This window comes from Amia ocellicauda, chromosome 5, assembly GCF_036373705.1.
Source record: "Amia ocellicauda isolate fAmiCal2 chromosome 5, fAmiCal2.hap1, whole genome shotgun sequence".
NCBI lineage: Eukaryota > Metazoa > Chordata > Actinopteri > Amiiformes > Amiidae > Amia > Amia ocellicauda.
In genome coordinates this window covers 11,646,249-11,664,557 of record NC_089854.1, presented here as the reverse complement: position 1 = coordinate 11,664,557, position 18,309 = coordinate 11,646,249, and the positions used below count along the sequence as shown (strand labels likewise).

At 47.3% G+C, this 18,309-nt stretch overlaps 3 protein-coding genes across 4 annotated transcripts; all 3 read left to right on the top strand.

Annotated features, from left to right (window-relative positions):
• Nucleotides 1-86: 86 nt before the first annotated feature.
• b9d2 (B9 domain containing 2) lies at nucleotides 87-3,342 on the top strand. The gene is made up of 4 exons (XM_066703747.1): nucleotides 87-415; nucleotides 660-748; nucleotides 2,350-2,475; nucleotides 2,620-3,342. The coding sequence occupies exons 2-4, from the start codon at nucleotides 661-663 to the stop codon at nucleotides 2,934-2,936; spliced, it is 531 nt and encodes a 176-aa protein (XP_066559844.1). The 5' UTR covers nucleotides 87-415; nucleotide 660; the 3' UTR covers nucleotides 2,937-3,342.
• Nucleotides 3,343-3,777: 435 nt separating this feature from the next.
• Nucleotides 3,778-8,151, top strand: LOC136749441 (transforming growth factor beta-1 proprotein). Of its 2 annotated transcripts, XM_066703745.1 has the most exons (6): nucleotides 3,778-4,280; nucleotides 5,422-6,128; nucleotides 6,630-6,796; nucleotides 6,932-7,046; nucleotides 7,254-7,340; nucleotides 7,598-8,151. In XM_066703745.1, exons 2-6 carry the CDS (start codon nucleotides 5,768-5,770, stop codon nucleotides 7,729-7,731), a joined length of 864 nt encoding a protein of 287 aa, XP_066559842.1. In that variant the 5' UTR covers nucleotides 3,778-4,280; nucleotides 5,422-5,767; the 3' UTR covers nucleotides 7,732-8,151. The 2 variants fall into 2 exon arrangements, with proteins under 2 accessions (XP_066559842.1, XP_066559843.1); XM_066703746.1 differs by lacking the exon at nucleotides 3,778-4,280 and having other exon boundaries at nucleotides 4,636-6,128.
• Nucleotides 8,152-9,000: 849 nt separating this feature from the next.
• tgfb1b (transforming growth factor, beta 1b) lies at nucleotides 9,001-17,907 on the top strand. Its single transcript, XM_066703740.1, has 8 exons — nucleotides 9,001-9,923; nucleotides 10,961-11,689; nucleotides 14,115-14,281; nucleotides 14,417-14,531; nucleotides 14,739-14,825; nucleotides 15,105-15,249; nucleotides 15,561-15,711; nucleotides 16,283-17,907. The coding sequence occupies exons 2-8, from the start codon at nucleotides 11,329-11,331 to the stop codon at nucleotides 16,439-16,441; spliced, it is 1,185 nt and encodes a 394-aa protein (XP_066559837.1). The 5' UTR covers nucleotides 9,001-9,923; nucleotides 10,961-11,328; the 3' UTR covers nucleotides 16,442-17,907.
• The last annotated feature ends 402 nt before the right edge of the window (nucleotides 17,908-18,309 follow it).

Here is an 18,309-nt window from a genome sequence, read left to right as displayed (position 1 = left end):
ATCGATTTACAATAAAAAGAAGTGTGCGGCGGTGAACGCGCGGGGGTTTGTGGGAAGTGTAGTTTTGTGGAGCGAGAGCAGTCGGACTTCCTGTAATGGTGTAACATTGATATTAATTTTATTAGTCGTTTTTGACTACTCGTATTCAACAAGCAAATGTATTATAGTATACTATAGCGGCCTACTGTCCTGGTTTGCGCTGTCTGTCTGTTGGTCTTTTGTAAACGTCACACCAATGGGAGAGCTCGGTGTCGGGTTGCCAAGGAAGTGCCGGCGACTCTCTGCCCCGGAGCCGTGGAGACCTCCTGGCGATGTAAACAACCGGAACACATTGGACTGATTATTCTCAATAAAAGTAATGATATCATAATAGTAATAGTTCAACACAACACTAAACGTGCTGCAGAGACTGAAGGTAGGATTGTCTTATTGGAAAATAATCCTTTGTGTAGGATAATGTGTGTCGAGTATTATCTGTTAACAGTGTTCGCAGATAGTCAAGTGTAAGCGACCGGTGTTGCACTCTATAAACTGTACAAGTTATAAAGTTACGCTATGTACTAATTACCCGTTTTCACTGGCGTATGTGCCTCTCTAAAGTGGAGTGGATTGCACTGGGAGATGAATGAACTCGATCCACGTCTCTCTCTCTCTCTCAGGATGGCTGAACTGCACGTTATTGGTCAGATCGTGGGGGCCAGTGGCTTCCCCCAGTCCAGCCTGTTCTGCAAGTGGGGCGTCCACACAGGTACACAGCGTGTGTGTTACAGTGTGTTACTGTGTGTGAAGCAGTGTGTCTCTACAGTGTTACAGTGTGTTACTGTGTGTGAAGCAGTGTGTCTCTACAGTGTTGCTGTGTGTGAAGCAGTGTGTCTCTACAGTGTTACAGTGTGTTGCTGTGTGTGAAGCAGTGTGTCTCTACAGTGTTGCTGTGTGTGAAGCAGTGTGTCTCTACAGTGTTACAGTGTGTTGCTGTGTGTGAAGCAGTGTGTCTCTACAGTGTTACTGTGTGTGAAGCAGTGTGTCTCTACAGTGTTGCTGTGTGTGAAGCAGTGTGTCTCTACAGTGTTACTGTGTGTGAAGCAGTGTGTCTCTACAGTGTTGCTGTGTGTGAAGCAGTGTGTCTCTACAGTGTTACAGTGTGTTGCTGTGTGTGAAGCAGTGTGTCTCTACAGTGTTACTGTGTGTGAAGCAGTGTGTCTCTACAGTGTTACAGTGTGTTACTGTGTGTGAAGCAGTGTGTCTCTACAGTGTTACAGTGTGTTGCTGTGTGTGAAGCAGTGTGTCTCTACAGTGTTGCTGTGTGTGAAGCAGTGTGTCTCTACAGTGTTACAGTGTGTTACTGTGTGTGAAGCAGTGTGTCTCTACAGTGTTGCTGTGTGTGAAGCAGTGTGTCTCTACAGTGTTACTGTGTGTGAAGCAGTGTGTCTCTACAGTGTTGCTGTGTGTGAAGCAGTGTGTCTCTACAGTGTTACAGTGTGTTACTGTGTGTGAAGCAGTGTGTCTCTACAGTGTTACTGTGTGTGAAGCAGTGTGTCTCTACAGTGTTGCTGTGTGTGAAGCAGTGTGTCTCTACAGTGTTACTGTGTGTGAAGCAGTGTGTCTCTACAGTGTGTTGCTGTGTGTGAAGCAGTGTGTCTCTACAGTGTTACAGTGTGTTACTGTGTGTGAAGCAGTGTGTCTCTACAGTGTTACAGTGTGTTGCTGTGTGTGAAGCAGTGTGTCTCTACAGTGTTACAGTGTGTTACTGTGTGTGACGCAGTGTGTCTCTACAGTGTTACAGTGTGTTACTGTGTGTGAAGCAGTGTGTCTCTACAGTGTTACAGTGTGTTACTGTGTGTGAAGCAGTGTGTCTCTACAGTGTTACAGTGTGTTACTGTGTGTGAAGCAGTGTGTCTCTACAGTGTTACAGTGTGTTACTGTGTGTGAAGCAGTGTGTCTCTACAGTGTTACAGTGTGTTGCTGTGTGTGAAGCAGTGTGTCTCTACAGTGTGTTGCTGTGTGTGAAGCAGTGTGTCTCTACAGTGTTACAGTGTGTTGCTGTGTGTGAAGCAGTGTGTCTCTACAGTGTTACTGTGTGTGAAGCAGTGTGTCTCTACAGTGTTACAGTGTGTTACTGTGTGTGAAGCAGTGTGTCTCTACAGTGTTACAGTGTGTTACTGTGTGTGAAGCAGTGTGTCTCTACAGTGTTGCTGTGTGTGAAGCAGTGTGTCTCTACAGTGTTACTGTGTGTGAAGCAGTGTGTCTCTACAGTGTTGCTGTGTGTGAAGCAGTGTGTCTCTACAGTGTTACAGTGTGTTGCTGTGTGTGAAGCAGTGTGTCTCTACAGTGTGTTGCTGTGTGTTCCAGGGGGAGCGTGGCGGCTGCTGTCCGGGCTGAGGGAGGGGCAGACCCAGGTAGACTCTCCCCAGACTGGGGACACGGCCTACTGGAGCCATCCCATCGACCTGCACTACACCACCAAGGGACTGCAGGGTAACTGCCTCTCCTCTCCTTCACCCACCTCCCTCTCTCCCTCCCTCTCTCTGTCTGTCTTGTTCTTTCTTGATAACTGTGATAACACCACCCCTCAAAACCATAAGGCAACCATCCTGCCCTCCATCTCTCTCTCTCTCTCAGGTTGGCCCAAGCTCCACCTGCAGGTGTGGAGTGAGGACTGGCTGGGCCGCTGCCAGCTGTGTGGCTACGGCTTCCTGCACCTGCCCTCGTCCCCGGGGCCGCATCGCCTGCGCTGCCCCACTTGGCTGCCCCTTGGGGGGACGTGGCCGGAGCGGCTGGCCCACAGCTTCGTAGGTGGGGGGCCCCAGCTGCGCTCCCCCGATCTCGTCTACACCGGGGCGCAGAGGTACCGGCTGCATACCGCCGCCGCCGGGACCGTGGAGCTGGAGCTGGCCGTGGCTCTCCGGCACTTCGATCGATACGGAGTGGAGAGCTGAGAGGTGGGGGAAGGGGAGAGAGAGGGGAATCAAGTCCACTCCAGTACAGTGTTGCAATACCACAAACTACACCCTATATAGGCTGTGACTGTCTCTAGGTATCTGTCTTTTGTCTGACTTTGTTTTGTACTGTGTCTGGTTGCTCGCTGCTGTTTTCAAACCTAGATACGACCACCAGGGGTCGGGCTGACCCCACTAATGTTTTCTTCCATGTAGTGTCACAGTCACAAACAAACAAGCAATATACTCTGTCAATATGTATATATGATTTTTATATAGATATATTCACAAGCCTTTTTTATATCCTGTAGTCTGTGTTACAATAATGAGCCTATAAGTTGTTTTTATTGTGTGTTTGTGTTTTTTCAAAAAAAAAAATTTTGTATTAAAAAATACTTTATAACAATTCTGTATCAGCTGTTTGCTATAGTTGTTTTTGAGAAGGGGGGATGGTGAGGGAAAGGGAAGTGTGTGTTTTCTGTGTGTTATTTATATATGTGTGTGTATCTGTGCGTCTCTGTCTCTATATTTGTATACCTGTGTGCGTCTGTGTTTGTCTGTCAGTCAGCGTATCAGTGTATCGGTGTATCAGTCAGTGTGCCAGTGAGTTAGCTAGTGACCCAGTCTGCCCGGTGTGTCAGTCAGTCTGCGATTGAGTCAGGGCTGGTGGACAGTCTGTTCGAGAGAAAGAAATCAAGAGAGCGGCAGAGCAATAAAGGAAGGGAGACATAAAAGGAGAGAAAGCGAACAGTTAAACACACCATCTCTGCAGTAGCTCCACAGATGTTTTAACACTATAACCGGTTGCCTTCATTTCCTGGGCGGAGAACAGACCTCTGTAACGGGAACCAGACGAAAACAAAAGAGAGAGAGAGGGTGAGAGAGAACGATAAAGGGAGAGAGAGAGAAGGTGAACACAAACCACACAAATCATTTTGTCACTAGCAAGCTCTGACAGGCAGAAGCACTGTTAGAGAGCACACTAAGGCGAGCAAGAGAGAGTGAGGGAAGGGGGAGCTGTTAACAGATGGAGAGAGAGAGAGCAAGCGAGGGAAGGGGGAGCTGTAAACAGACGGAAAGAGAGCTGTTGAAACAGAAAACAAGGCAGAGGAAGAACTGTTTAGAGCAAGAGAGAGAGAACGAGTTGCTTAATGTCAAAAAGCTGTAGACGGAGCTGATTAACTGAGAGACTAAGAAAAATAAAAAAGAGATAGAGAAAAGACAGAGACTGTGGTTCGATCAGATGTCTGAGAAGAGGAAAAAACCAGGACTTCTGAGCCAACTACGACAACTACTGCTACAACTGCTGCAGACTCAGACACACAGAGGCACAGCCAGGACCTGGTCTGGAATACATTTCTTATTATTTTTAACAAACCACCAGATCGATTTCTTGATTGTATTTGAGCGCTTTAAGAAGATTGTGATTTCTGCTTTTCAAAATCCCGGTTTCCTTTCTTTCGTTTCCTTCATGTCCATTCCTTTTTAAATTCTCCCTTTCCTCTTAAATTCCCCCTTTGCAGCATCTCACTTTCATTTTATGCCCTTAGAGGGGGTGGAGAGGGGTGGGGGGGAGAAAGAGGAAGAGAGAGAGGGGGGAAAGGGAAGAGAGGAGGAATGAGACTGAAACAGACTGAGGAGAGGGAGGGAAGTGTGTGCGTGTGTGTGTGTGTGTGTGTGGGGGGGGGGGTTCAGTTCCAGTACACTGAGAATTGACCTGCTGTCTAACGCTACAGCGACTGTGGGGTCAGAACAGACACTCACCTCAGCTCAGAGCTTAGACCTGCAGCTTCTTAAACATGTGAGGTGTCAATATCATGTAGATAATAATGTTCATAATTATCATTTGCATTTGATCTCTTTGTTATTCATGAGCTGCTGATCCGAATTCTGCCTGATTTATTGATTGTGCGTCAGCTCGTATATCTCTATTAATACTGCTAATAGTAACCATCCTTAATGGTAGACATGCTGCTCAGTTAATAATGATGGCTGAGTTGTTTTGTGAACCTGTTGCAGGGTGTCACGCACTCAGAAGGGGCCGTGATGAGTTGTGTGACTCTGTCCATGCGTGTGTGTTTGTGATTGTGTGTGACTGGGTATCTCCTCTCCTCCCTGTTCATCTGTAATTAGGAGCTCGGGAAGTCCAACTTGTCACTGAGAAATACCCTCCTGAGAGAGACAGTGACAGAGACTGAAATTTTAAGAGAGAGGTTGACATTTAAAATACCATCAAAATGATAAGGAGAGGGGAGAGAGGGAGGAAGAATGACAAAGTCAAAAAGGAAGAGAGAAGGAGAAGTTCCATCATTTTCCACTCCTACTACTGCTAATACTGTTATAAGATTGCTGTGTGTGTGTGTTGTATTGAGGCGGCGTTCCAGTGAGGCTGACCTGAGGCAGGGGCGGGAGGAAGGCAGGCTGAGGGAGATGAGGCAGGTTCTGCTGCTTTTTGATTCTCAGTTTTCTCTCCTCTGTCTTGCAGGGGGGTCTTTCTCCACTGGATACAGCACTGCCTGACCAATCAGGTCAGAGGACAGCAGTGTGACAGCAGCGGGACTGAGTATCTTCAGTTGACCAATTCGGATCTGGCCTCTCTGAGGGATGCTTTGACTGGAGAAGAGACTGGTCAACTGCAGTAACTCACTGCATGAACACCCTACACACTGTGGTACGAAGGGATAGAGCCAGGCCCTACTCTAATTAACCAATCTGGAGCAATTAATCAATTAAGGGCTGCATATTCTGGGGACAGATTTGGGACTCAAAATAAGACCCCCACACAAATTGATTGAACAATTAAACAATAACCGGATATCCACCCCGCTGCCATGCAAGCCCTGCTGCTCCTGCAGTCGCTGTCCGCACTGTGGTTGCTAGGCACCCTGTCTCCCGCCGTCGCCATGTCGACCTGCAAGCCCCTGGACCTGATGCTGGTGAAGAAGAAGCGCATCGAGGCGATCCGCGGCCAGATCCTCAGCAAGCTGCGGCTGCCCAAGGAGCCCGGGCCTGAGGACACCTCCCCCAGCGACGAGCCCCCCCCCGCCATGCTGGAGCTATACAATGCCACACTCAAGCTGAGCGAGGAGGGGCTGCAGGAAGCAGGGGGGGCACCGACCGGGGAGCTCACGCAGGACACACGGCCCAAGGAGTCCTTCGGCAAGGTGGTGCACCGGTTCAACATGAAGGACCGTGAGTTGGGGGGGGTACAGTCAGTGACTCTGCATGCTCAAATCCACACAAGCACACACACACACACAATGCAGAGGAAAATGTTGACTTCACTGTACTAATTACATATTGTAATTGAACAGTGTTCCTATACTGCACTACACTACAGTATATCGTAGTATACTGTGCTGTTAAGTATTGTAATATACTGTGCAATGCCGATGTATACTGCAATATACTATACTGTATTCATTTAATGCACTATACTATACTGGACTGCAGTGCACTGCTTTTTTCTATACTGAACTGTACAGGTATATATTTGTCCCTTTCATGTCCTCTTCCTCCTCTACCTCAGTGACAAATTGACATCAGTGTTGCCAAAGCATTGACAGACATGTCTCGATGCTCAAGAACAGGGCACTAATTATACATTTTATCATCTATTTACAGACATCAAATAACAGCCCCCCCCCCTCTTTACCTCCACCTCCCTCTCTCCTTCTCTCCCTCTCTCTCCAGGGACGGACTATTCTGATAAGGTCATGTTGTTTAACATGTCGGCGCTGCGGGAGACGTTGGGAGGAGGTGGGGAGGGCGGGAGGGGGGTGACCCGCGCCGAGCTGCGTCTGTTCATCAAGCGAAACAGTCTCCAGGAAGGAAAGAGTCAGAGACTGGAGCTGTACAAGGTACCCCAGCTACACAACTACACACCTGAAACACAGAGCACTGACCAGATTACTGTAAAGTGTATTATTTTGCTAAAACATATTAAGAGACATCAACACTAAACACTCTCTCCTCCTTTTCTTTCTATCTCTCAGGTCTCAGGCAATGACTCCCAATATCTGAACTCACGCTTCGTGTACAAGGACTCCGCCGACCGCTGGCTCTCCTTCGACGTCACACAGACAGTCAAAGATTGGCTGCCGGGGAACGGTCAGTCGCTGTGTTGTGTTGCTTCCGTGTTCCGTGACAGTTGTGTCATTGCGTTTCACTGTGTCTTGTGTAACTCCTGTGTCATTTTTGGTGTTGTCTAGCTGTTGTTGTAATGTAACAGTGTGTTGCTGTTGCTGTGGTGTGTAGGAGAGGTGCAGGGGTTTGAGCTGACGTTGTCCTGTGTTGTGTTGTTGCTGTGTTGTGTAGAGGAGGAGCAGGGCTTCAAGCTGAAGCTGCACTGTGACTGTGAGGACAAAACAGAGCCAAAACCCGGGTTTAAATTTGAGATATCAGGTGAGAAATGCAACAACACTCTCTCAATTTCAATTTTCGATTTAAGGTGCATTATTGGCATGACAAATTTGTGTTTCTCGAATTTCTCTCTCTCTCTCTCTACTCCTCCTCCTCTTTCTCATTCTCTGGTCCTCCCTCACCTTCCCGTCCACTGTCTGTCTTCATCTCTCTCTCCATCTTTCATTGTCCCTGTGTGTGTGTGTGTGTTTGGCGCAGTCTCTCTGTGTGTAATTAGTTTCCTTTCTCTCTCTCTGCAGTTATAGATCCTCCTTGGGGTGATATGAAGCTGGTATGGGACATAAACAAGAATCCGCCCCACTTGCTAGTGATGTCACTTCCCCCGGCTGGAGCTGGCCATGGCTCTCTAGCACTTCAACCGATAGAGAGCTAAGAGGTGGTGGGTGGGGGGGGGGTGGAGAGAGAGGGGAATCAAGTCCACTCCAGTACAGTGTTGCAATACCACAAACTACACCCTATATAGGCTGTGACTGTCTCTAGGTATCTGTCTTTTGTCTGACTTTGTTTTGTACTGTGTCTGGTTGCTCGCTGCTGTTTTCAAACCTAGATACGACCACCAGGGGTCGGGCTGACCCCACTAATGTTTTCTTCCATGTAGTGTCACAGTCACAAACAAACAAGCAATATACTCTGTCAATATGTATATATGATTTTTATATAGATATATTCACAAGCCTTTTTTATATCCTGTAGTCTGCGTTACAATAATGAGCCTATAAGTTGTTTTTATTGTGTGTTTGTGTTTTTTCTAAATATTTTTTTTTGTATTAAAAAATACTTTATAACAATTCTGTATCAGCTGTTTGCTATAGTTGTTTTTGAGAAGGGGGGATGGTGAGGGAAAGGGAAGTGTGTGTTTTCTATGTGTTATTTATATATGTGTGTGTATCTGTGCGTCTCTGTCTCTATATTTGTATACCTGTGTGCGTCTGTGTTTGTCTGTCAGTCAGCGTATCAGTGTATCGGTGTATCAGTCAGTGTGCCAGTGAGTTAGCTAGTGACCCAGTCTGCCCGGTGTGTCAGTCAGTCTGCGATTGAGTCAGGGCTGGTGGACAGTCTGTTCGAGAGAAAGAAATCAAGAGAGCGGCAGAGCAATAAAGGAAGGGAGACATAAAAGGAGAGAAAGCGAACAGTTAAACACACCATCTCTGCAGTAGCTCCACAGATGTTTTAACACTATAACCTTCATTTCCTGGGCGGGTGTTTGTGTTTTTTCTAAATATTTTTTTTTGTATTAAAAAATACTTTATAACAATTCTGTATCAGCTGTTTGCTATAGTTGTTTTTGAGAAGGGGGGATGGTGAGGGAAAGGGAAGTGTGTGTTTTCTGTGTGTTATTTATATATGTGTGTGTATCTGTGCGTCTCTGTCTCTATATTTGTATAATTGTGTTTGTATATGCCTGTGTGTTTATTTTCCTGGTGGTTATTATTGGCTTCGAATTTTCTCTCCAGTCTGGACTGTGGGGGGTGGGGGAGTGGGAGAGAGGAAGTGTGTGGGGGAAGATAATTCACGAAACACCGTCACCGCGCTGTCAGGCACAGGAACCTCAACGACAGGACTTCCTGTCTGTCTGACTTTATCACTCTGTCTGTCAGCGTGTCAGAGGGGTCCCTTACTCATTCTGGCAACAGAGGGAGGGACTGAGTCAGGCAGGGTGTCTGTCTGTCTGTCTGTCTATCTGTCTGTCAGTCAGTGTATCAGTGTATCGGTGTATCAGTCAGTGTGCCAGTGAGTTAGCTAGTGACCCAGTCTGCCCGGTGTGTCAGTCAGTCTGCGATTGAGTCAGGGCTGGTGAGCTGGAGTAGTTAGTCAGTTAATGGGCCAGACAGTCTGTTTGAGAGAAATAAATAAAGAGAGGGGCAGAGCAATAAAGGAAGGGAGACAGATAAAAGGAGAGAAAGCGAACAGTTAAACACAACATCTCTGCAGTAGCTCCACAGATGTTTTAACACTATAACCGGTTGCCTTCATTTCCTGGGCGGAGAACGGACCTCTGTAACAGGAACCAGACGAAAATAAAAGAGTGAGAGAGAGAGAGAGAGAGAGGGAGAGAGAGAGCGAGAGGGAGGTGAGAGAGAAAGATAAAGGGAGAGAGAGAGAAGGTGAACACAAACCACACAAATCATTTTGGCACTAGCAAGCTCTGACAGGCAGAAGCAAAGTGAGAGAGCGCGCAAAGGCGAGTGAGAGAGAGCAAGGGAAGGGGGAGCTGTTAACAGACAGACGGAGAGAGAGAGAGAGAGAGAGAGAGAGAGAGAGAGAGAGAGAGAGAGAGAGAGAGAGAGAGAGAGAGAGAGAGAGCTGTTGAAACAGAAAACAAGGCAGAGGAAGAACTGTTTAGAGCAACAGAGAGAGAGAGAACGAGTTGCTTAATGGAAAAAAGCTGTGGACGGAGCTGATGAACTGAGAGACTAAGAAAGAGAAGAGAGAGACAGAGAAAAGACAGAGACCACGGTTCGATCAGAGGTCTGAGAAGAGGAAAAACCAGGACTTCTGAACCAACTACGACAACTACTGCTACAACTGCTGCAGACTCAGACACACAGACACAGCCAGGACCTGGTCTGGAATACATTTCTTATTATTTTTAACAAACCACCAGATCGATTTCTTGATTGTATTTGATCGTTTTAAGAAGTTTATGATTTTTGCTTTTCAAAATCCCTGTTTCCTTTCTTTTGTTTCCTTTTGTGTTCCTTTTCTCTTAAATTCTCCCTTTCCTCTTAAATTCCCCCTTTGCAGCATCTCACTTTCATTTTATGCCCTTAGAGGGGGTGGGGGGGAGAAAGAGGAAGAGACAGAGAGGGGGAAAAGGGAAGAGAGGAGGAATGAGACTGAAACAGACTTGAGGAGAGGGGAGAGAAGTGTGTGTGTGGGGGGGGGGGTTCAGTTCCAGTACACTGAGAATTGACCTGCTGTCTAACGCTACAGCGACTGTGGGGTCAGAACAGACACTCACCTCAGCTCAGAGCTTAGACCTGCAGCTTCTTAAACATGTGAGGTGTCAATTTTATCAATCTATTTTATAAAGGTGAAATAAAGGTGAAAATACTGCTAATAATAACCACCCTTAATGGTAGACATGCTGCTCAGTTAATAATGATGGCTGAGTTGTTTTGTGAACCTGTTGCAGGGTGTCACGCACTCAGAAGGGGCCGTGATGAGTTGTGTGACTCTGTCCATGCGTGTGTGTTTGTGATTGTGTGTGACTGGGTATCTCCTCTCCTCCCTGTTCATCTGTAATTAGGAGCTCGGGAAGTCCAACTTGTCACTGAGAAATACCCTCCTGAGAGAGACAGTGACAGAGACTGAAATTTTAAGAGAGAGGTTGACATTTAAAATACCATCAAAATGATAAGGAGAGGGGAGAGAGGGAGGAAGAATGACAAAGTCAAAAAGGAAGAGAGAAGGAGAAGTTCCATCATTTTCCACTCCTACTACTGCTAATACTGTTATAAGATTGCTGTGTGTGTGTGTTGTATTGAGGCGGCGTTCCAGTGAGGCTGACCTGAGGCAGGGGCAGGAGGAAGGCAGGCTGAGGGAGATGAGGCAGGTTCTGCTGCTTTTTGATTCTCAGTTTTCTCTCCTCTGTCTTGCAGGGGGGTCTTTCTCCACTGGATACAGCACTGCCTGACCAATCAGGTCAGAGGACAGCAGTGTGACAGCAGCGGGACTGAGTATCTTCAGTTGACCAATTCGGATCTGGCCTCTCTGAGGGACGCTTTGACTGGAGAAGAGACTGGTCAACTGCAGTAACTCACTGCATGAACACCCTACACACTGTGGTACGAAGGGATAGAGCCAGGCCCTACTCCAATTCACCAATCTGGAGCAATTAATCAATTAAGGGCTGTAAATTCTGGGGACGGATTTGGGACACAAAATAAGACACACACAAGACACCTAACCTCCAATTAGATCAATTGATTGAACAATTAAACAATAACCGGATATCCACCCCGCTGCCATGCAAGCCCTGCTGCTCCTGCAGTCGCTGTCTGCACTGTGGTTGCTAGGCACCCTGTCTCCCACCGTCGCCATGTCGACCTGCAAGCCCCTGGACCTGATGCTGGTGAAGAAGAAGCGCATCGAGGCGATCCGCGGCCAGATCCTCAGCAAGCTGCGGCTGCCCAAGGAGCCCGGGCCTGAGGATTCCCCCTCCGGTGACGAGCCCCCCCCCGCCATGCTGGAGCTATACAATGCCACACGTGAGCTGAGCGAGGAGGGGCCACAGGAAACGGGGGGCCACTGGACCAGGGAGCCTGCGCAGGACACACAGCCCGAGGAGTACTTTGGCAAGGTGGTGCACCAGTTCAACATGAAGGAACGTGAGTGTGGTGGGGGGGGTACAGTCAGTGACTCCAGCATTATAGTCCAGTCCAGTCCTGTCAGTGACTCTGCAGCAGTCCGGTCCAGGACAGTGCAGCAGAGTGACTCTTGTTTTGAGATTAGTTTGCATTAATGTTAAACTGATTACAAACAGTGCAATGAGTGATTAATAAAATTAATAAAATAAACTGTAAATGTAGTCGGGGCTCTGGGGACCACAGTGAATTGCAGGGCTGTATGCAGATGCTGAAATTCATCATCATCATCATCATCATCATTATTTTTATTATTATTAATCACCTCTGTGGGGTCCAGCCTTGCACCCTCTGGCTTCCCTGCGACCCTCACCAGGATAAGTTTAGAAGATGGATGGATGGATGGATGAATGGATGGATGGATGGACCTCTGTGGGTGTGGGCTGTGCTGTTGGTATCCATGGTGATTTATTGCCAGACTTTATTGGTCTGAGTTTTGCAGCTCATTAAGGAAGTGGCATGAACGATGTTTGCACAGTGAGATAGAGTGTGGCAGTAAGGTCTGTATGTCTGCCTGTGTCGTCCAGTCAGGGACTGTGCAGCAGTCCAGTCCAGTCAGTGATTATTATTATTATTATTATTATTATTATTATTATTATCTGTCTCGTGTGGGACAGTGCTTACTCACAGTATGGAGATTCAATCCACACCCAAACTCTCCCTCCCTCCCTCTATTTCCATCACTCTCTCTCCTTCCCCTCCCCCTCTCTGTCGCTCTCTCTCTACTTCTTTTACATTTTTATCCACCTCTCTCTCTCCCAAACTTATCTCTCCCCCTCACACTTCCCAGACTTATTTTGCCAATAGTTGTTCTCTCATTCTCTCTCTCTCTCCCATCCCCCCTTTTCCTCTCTCGCAACAAAATCCCCCCCAGTGCTCCAGATAGAAAGAGAGGATCAGGAACAGGGGCTTTACACTGGGAGAGAGAGAAAGAGCAAGAGAGAGAGAGAGAGAGAGAGGGAGAGAGACAAATTCTATCTATTATTAAACAATTAAACACACAGTTCATGTGAGGAAGGGATGACCCCTTTTTCCCTCCCTCTTACCCTCCCTCTTGCTCTCTCTCTCTCTCTTGGGGATCCACTACTGGGGGGTTTCCTGTAACTCGATCTCTGAGTCCTCACTTTGAGAACAGCCCCACACTCCTCCCTCTCTCTCCCTCTCCCTCTCATTCTCTCTCTCCCTTATCCCATTACAATACAACACGATATCAGACATACTACAAAGGTGTCAGTCAGTCAGTCAGTGTATCAGTCAGTGCTTCAGAAACCTGCAATCTAACTATGTACATTACTATTGCAAAAGATAAAAAAAACTTACCAAACATCTCCCCAGAGTGAGCTGTAGTGTATGTAGAATACTGCACTTAAGCGTAGTATACTGCACCTGGATATAATAACACTGTGCCTACAGGCAGGAGAGACAGAGAGAGGGAGATGAGGCTGTAATTACACTGCACAAATCACCCACACCCAGGTAGACAGAGTTAGAGAGAGAGAGAGAGAGAGAGAGAGAGAGAGAGAGATAGAGATAACAAGGAAATGAATGAAGGCTAGAAATGAGAGAGAGAGAGCAAGAACAAGAGTGAGAGAGACAACCAGGGCGAGAGAGACAGGTGCAGAGAGAATGCTTTGGCAACACTTGTGTAAACTTGTCATGCCAATGAAGCTCGTTTTGAATTTGAATTTGAAACTGACAGGGGAGAGAGACAGTCTTTGTGATCGAGAGTTGGGTCGGGTGTCTTGTAATTAAACACAACAAACCTACCTGTCTCTGAGACCCTTCTCTCCCTCTTTCTCTCTCCCTCCCTTCTCTCTCTTGCTCTCTCTCTGTCTCCATGTCTGTGTTTGTGTCCAGTGCGCAGTGTGTATTTATGATCCAGGTGTACAGAATGTAATTGATACTTGTACTCCAGGTGTACTGCAAAGACCCCCCCCCCCCACCACACACACACATTCACACTTGCATACTCAAATGCACACACACACACACACACACACACACACAATGCAGAGGAAAATGTTGACTTCACTGTACTAATTACATATTGTAATTGAACAGTGTTCCTATACTGCACTACACTACAGTATATTGTAGTATACTGTCTGTGCTGTTAAGTATTGTAATATACTGTGCGATGCTGATTTATACGGCAATATACTATACTGTATTGTACTGTATTCATTTAATGCACTACTATACTGGACTGCAGTGCAGTTTTTTTTCTATACTGTACAGATAATTGTGCTACGGTATTTTTTGGAGGGGGGGTGGAAGGGAACAGTAACTACAGTAATTATACATTTTATCATCTATTTACAGACATCAAATAACAGCCCCCCCCTCTTTACCTCCACCTCCCTCTCTCCTTCTCTCCCTCTCTCTCCAGGGACAGACTATTCTGATAAGGTCATGTTGTTTAACATGTCGGCACTGCGGGAGACGTTGGGAGGAGGTGGGGAGGGCGGGAGGGGGGTGACCCGCGCCGAGCTGCGTCTGTTCATCAAGCGAAACAGTCTCCAGGAAGGAAAGAGTCAGAGACTGGAGCTGTACAAGGTACCCCAGCTACACAACTACACACCTGAAACACAGAGCACTGACCAGATTACTGTAAAGTGTATTATTTTGCTAAAACATATTAAGAGACATCAACACTAAACACTCTCTCCTCCTTTTCTTTCTATCTCTCAGGTCTCAGGCAATGACTCCCAATATCTGAACTCACGCTTCGTGTACAAGGACTCCGCCGACCGCTGGCTCTCCTTCGACGTCACACAGACAGTCAAAGATTGGCTGCCGGGGAACGGTCAGTCGCTGTGTTGTGTTGCTTCCGTGTTCCGTGACAGTTGTGTCATTGCGTTTCACTGTGTCTTGTGTAACTCCTGTGTCATTTTTGGTGTTGTCTAGCTGTTGTTGTAATGTAACAGTGTGTTGCTGTTGCTGTGGTGTGTAGGAGAGGTGCAGGGGTTTGAGCTGACGTTGTCCTGTGTTGTGTTGTTGCTGTGTTGTGTAGAGGAGGAGCAGGGCTTCAAGCTGAAGCTGCACTGTGACTGTGAGGACAAAACAGAGCCAAAACCCGGGTTTAAATTTGAGATATCAGGTGAGAAATGCAACAACACTCTCTCAATTTCAATTTTCGATTTAAGGTGCATTATTGGCATGACAAATTTGTGTTTCTCGAATTTCTCTCTCTCTCTCTCTACTCCTCCTCCTCTTTCTCATTCTCTGATCCTCCCTCACCTTCCCGTCCACTGTCTGTCTTCATCTCTCTCTCCATCTTTCATTGTCCCTGTGTGTGTGTGTGTGTGTTTGGCTCACTGTCTCACTGTCTCTCTGTGTGTAATTAGTTTCCTCTCTCTTTGTCTCTCTCCCTCTGCAGGTATGGATCCTCCTCGGGGTGATATGAAGGCAGTATGGGAGATAAACAAGAAGCCGCCCCACCTGCTGGTGATGTCACTTCCCCCCGAGATCGCACAACCTGGGTTCAGCCGCGCCCGCCGGGCCGCCCCAGAAGAAAACTGCGAGTCAGCACTGGTTATACATCTCCCCCAACTCTCTCTGTCCTCCCCTCATTCTTTCTCCATCCCTCGATTCCTACTTTGCTGCCCTCAGTGAGCTCCATTCCCTCTGCATCCCTCCCTTCCTCCCCTACTGTGCTGTCAGCCTTTTGTATACACCTTCCTCATCCCTCTCTCCCTCCTTCCCTCTCTCCTCTACTGCATATAGAGTTGACTGTTGAACTGATCAGTTCCTGCATTGTTGGATCAGTGTGTTGATCGGGGTATTGACGGTGCTGTGTGTGTTTTTGTGTGTGTGTGTGTGTGTGTGTGTGTAGGCCTGGACAGTCCTGCTGTGTGCAGAGCCTCTATATCAATTTCCGTGATGACCTGGGCTGGAAGTGGATCCATGAGCCAAAGGGTTACTATGCCAACTACTGCACTGGCTCCTGCACCTACATCTGGAGCGCTGACAACAAGTACTCCAAGGTACACAACAACACAACCCCACAACAGCACACTGCACCACACTGTGCCGGACAACACTGCACTGCATTGTTGTGTAGCGTGGATATAGTTTGCGTTTATAATGTGTGCAATCAGTTGTTTGTGTATAGTATATGTTGTGAGTGTACAGTGTATTGTATGTCCTGTGCATGTACTGTGTGTATAGTGTACAGTGTGGGTAGTGTGTATACTGTGTATTGCATACAGTCTGGCCTCTCAGGTGATTTCCATTGTATCACTGTTCATTTGTGGGGAATTCCCTTCGTCGTGTCACAGTTTAACACACACAACTCTGTCTCTCTCTCTCTAACACACACAGTGTCTCACTCTCTCTGTCAGTGTCTAACACACACATGCGCCGTGTCTCTGTGTGTCAAGGGCTCAAAGCTGACCAGTTCCTAATCTCACTGCAGACCAGAACACTGCCCCCTGGTGGTGTCTGTAAAGCAGGAGACTATAGTACATTATATCTATCTATAGATATATATAGACAAACACATGCAAACACACAATGTATTAACACCCTCTCTCTCTCTCTCTCTCTATCCCTCAGATCCTGGCTCTCTATAAGCACCATAACCCCGGGGCATCGGCCCAGCCATGCTGCAGTCCGCAGGTGCTGGAGCCGCTGCCCATCCTGTACTATGTGGGTCGACAGCACCGCGTGGAGCAGCTCTCAGACATGATCGTTAAGTCCTGCAAGTGCAGCTAGACTCCACACGCACTGACACCCACACACAGACACACACGCACAGACTCGTAGACACACACAGACACACAGAGACACACACAGACACACGCACAGACTCGCAGACACACAAAGAGACACAGACACACACACACACACACACACACACTAAGACACAGATACAGACAACAGACAGAAGCAAAGACACACAGTAACACATACACACAGATACACAATTAGAGACACACACACAGATCTGTCTGTACCATCGAGTCATTTCCAGCCCTTTTTACAAATTATTTATTGTTTTCCATTGTAGCTTGTCTCCCTAGTATTTGTTATTTGAGTGTAAGTGTATGCATGTGTTTTTGTGTGTGTGTTTGTGTGTCTGAGAGAGAGAGTGTTTCTCTATGTTCTCTATGCCAGTGGATTTAGATCCTTTTAATTATTTTGGTGATTGAGAAGGGGAGGTGGGGGGAGAGGAGCTGCAAGTCCAGAATAATAGAGGTTGTAGAATCACACTGCTACTGGACTGGACTGGACTAAACTGGACTGGACTGGACTATTGCTGTAGTGGACTGAGCTGTCATGCTATGCACTGGACTGGACTAGATATTATTAGGCTGTGCTAGGATACACTGGACTGGACTACACTGTAGTGGACTGGGCTCGACTGGGATACAGTGGGCTGGACTACACTGTAGTGGACTGGGCTCAACTGGGATACAGTGGACTGGACTAGGTTGTGATGGACTGGACTGGGCACAATACACTGGACTGCACTTGGCTGGGTTAGAACACAATGCACTGGACTACACCACACTGTGCTGGACTAGACCATTCTGGACTGTCCTCGACTGGACTGGCTGAGAAGGTCTGTTCTGGTGGTTTGTGTGCGCAGCTCGCTCCCTCTCCTCCTCTCAACCAGCACCAGAACCACCATTTCAATCTGGACCCAAATGGACTTCCGGGATGGAGTCAGGGTGAGACTAAAGGACAGTGTGGCTGATTTTGGGGGGGGTGGAGCCTGTGCTGAGACTGCAGTAGCCAGCATTCTTGAGGAACCGACCCAATTAGTAATTATGCGGGCGGGGCCTTGCCTGAAACGGAAGACTGCTGCGGGTCGGGAAGGGGGCAGCTCAAGTGGAAAGATCAAGAATCTTCCCGTTGAGAACTTTCAAAAGGATTGTGGAGTTCTGGAATCTCGGGACATTCCTCGCTGGCACAGAGTTCCACAGGGAGTGAGATCATCGCCGGCTCCAGACCATCAACTGTCCCCCGATCAAGACGACTGATTGTCAGTCAGCGGACTTTGAGTGCCTTGTGCCGGGCAGCACACACTGCGGACACACTGTCTCCTGGCTTTGCGTCGCAGGGTGCAGTGGGGGTAGTCATCACCTCTGCGGCAGCTGTAATTTGCATTTGTTCTTATGTTTGTTAAAAAAATTTTTTAAATAAAATATTTAGTACTAATGTTAATAAGAAAATGATTAATGGTACTGGTGATTATTTTTTCTTTCTTTCACACACTCAGACACTGCTCTCTGTACTACTACATTAAATACAGCCCCCCACACACACACTATAACCCTCTCTCCATTTCTCTCCCTCTTTAAAATATAAGATTTTTTTTTATTATTGGCTGAAGTTCAATAACAAGTATAGCCGAAACTAAACAACATCAAAACACTACATTACTAAATTACCCCCCACCCCCCACCCCTACTGTGTCAGTAATTACAGTCAATTACACAGGGCTGAGCAGTGCACAGCATCCACACTCACCACAGAGCAGGTCCGGGCAGCTGCCTCTCTCCCTCCCCCTCTGCACGGTACTCCAAGGCAACACAATACACTGCACGGCAACACAGCACACTGCACTGCAACACAAC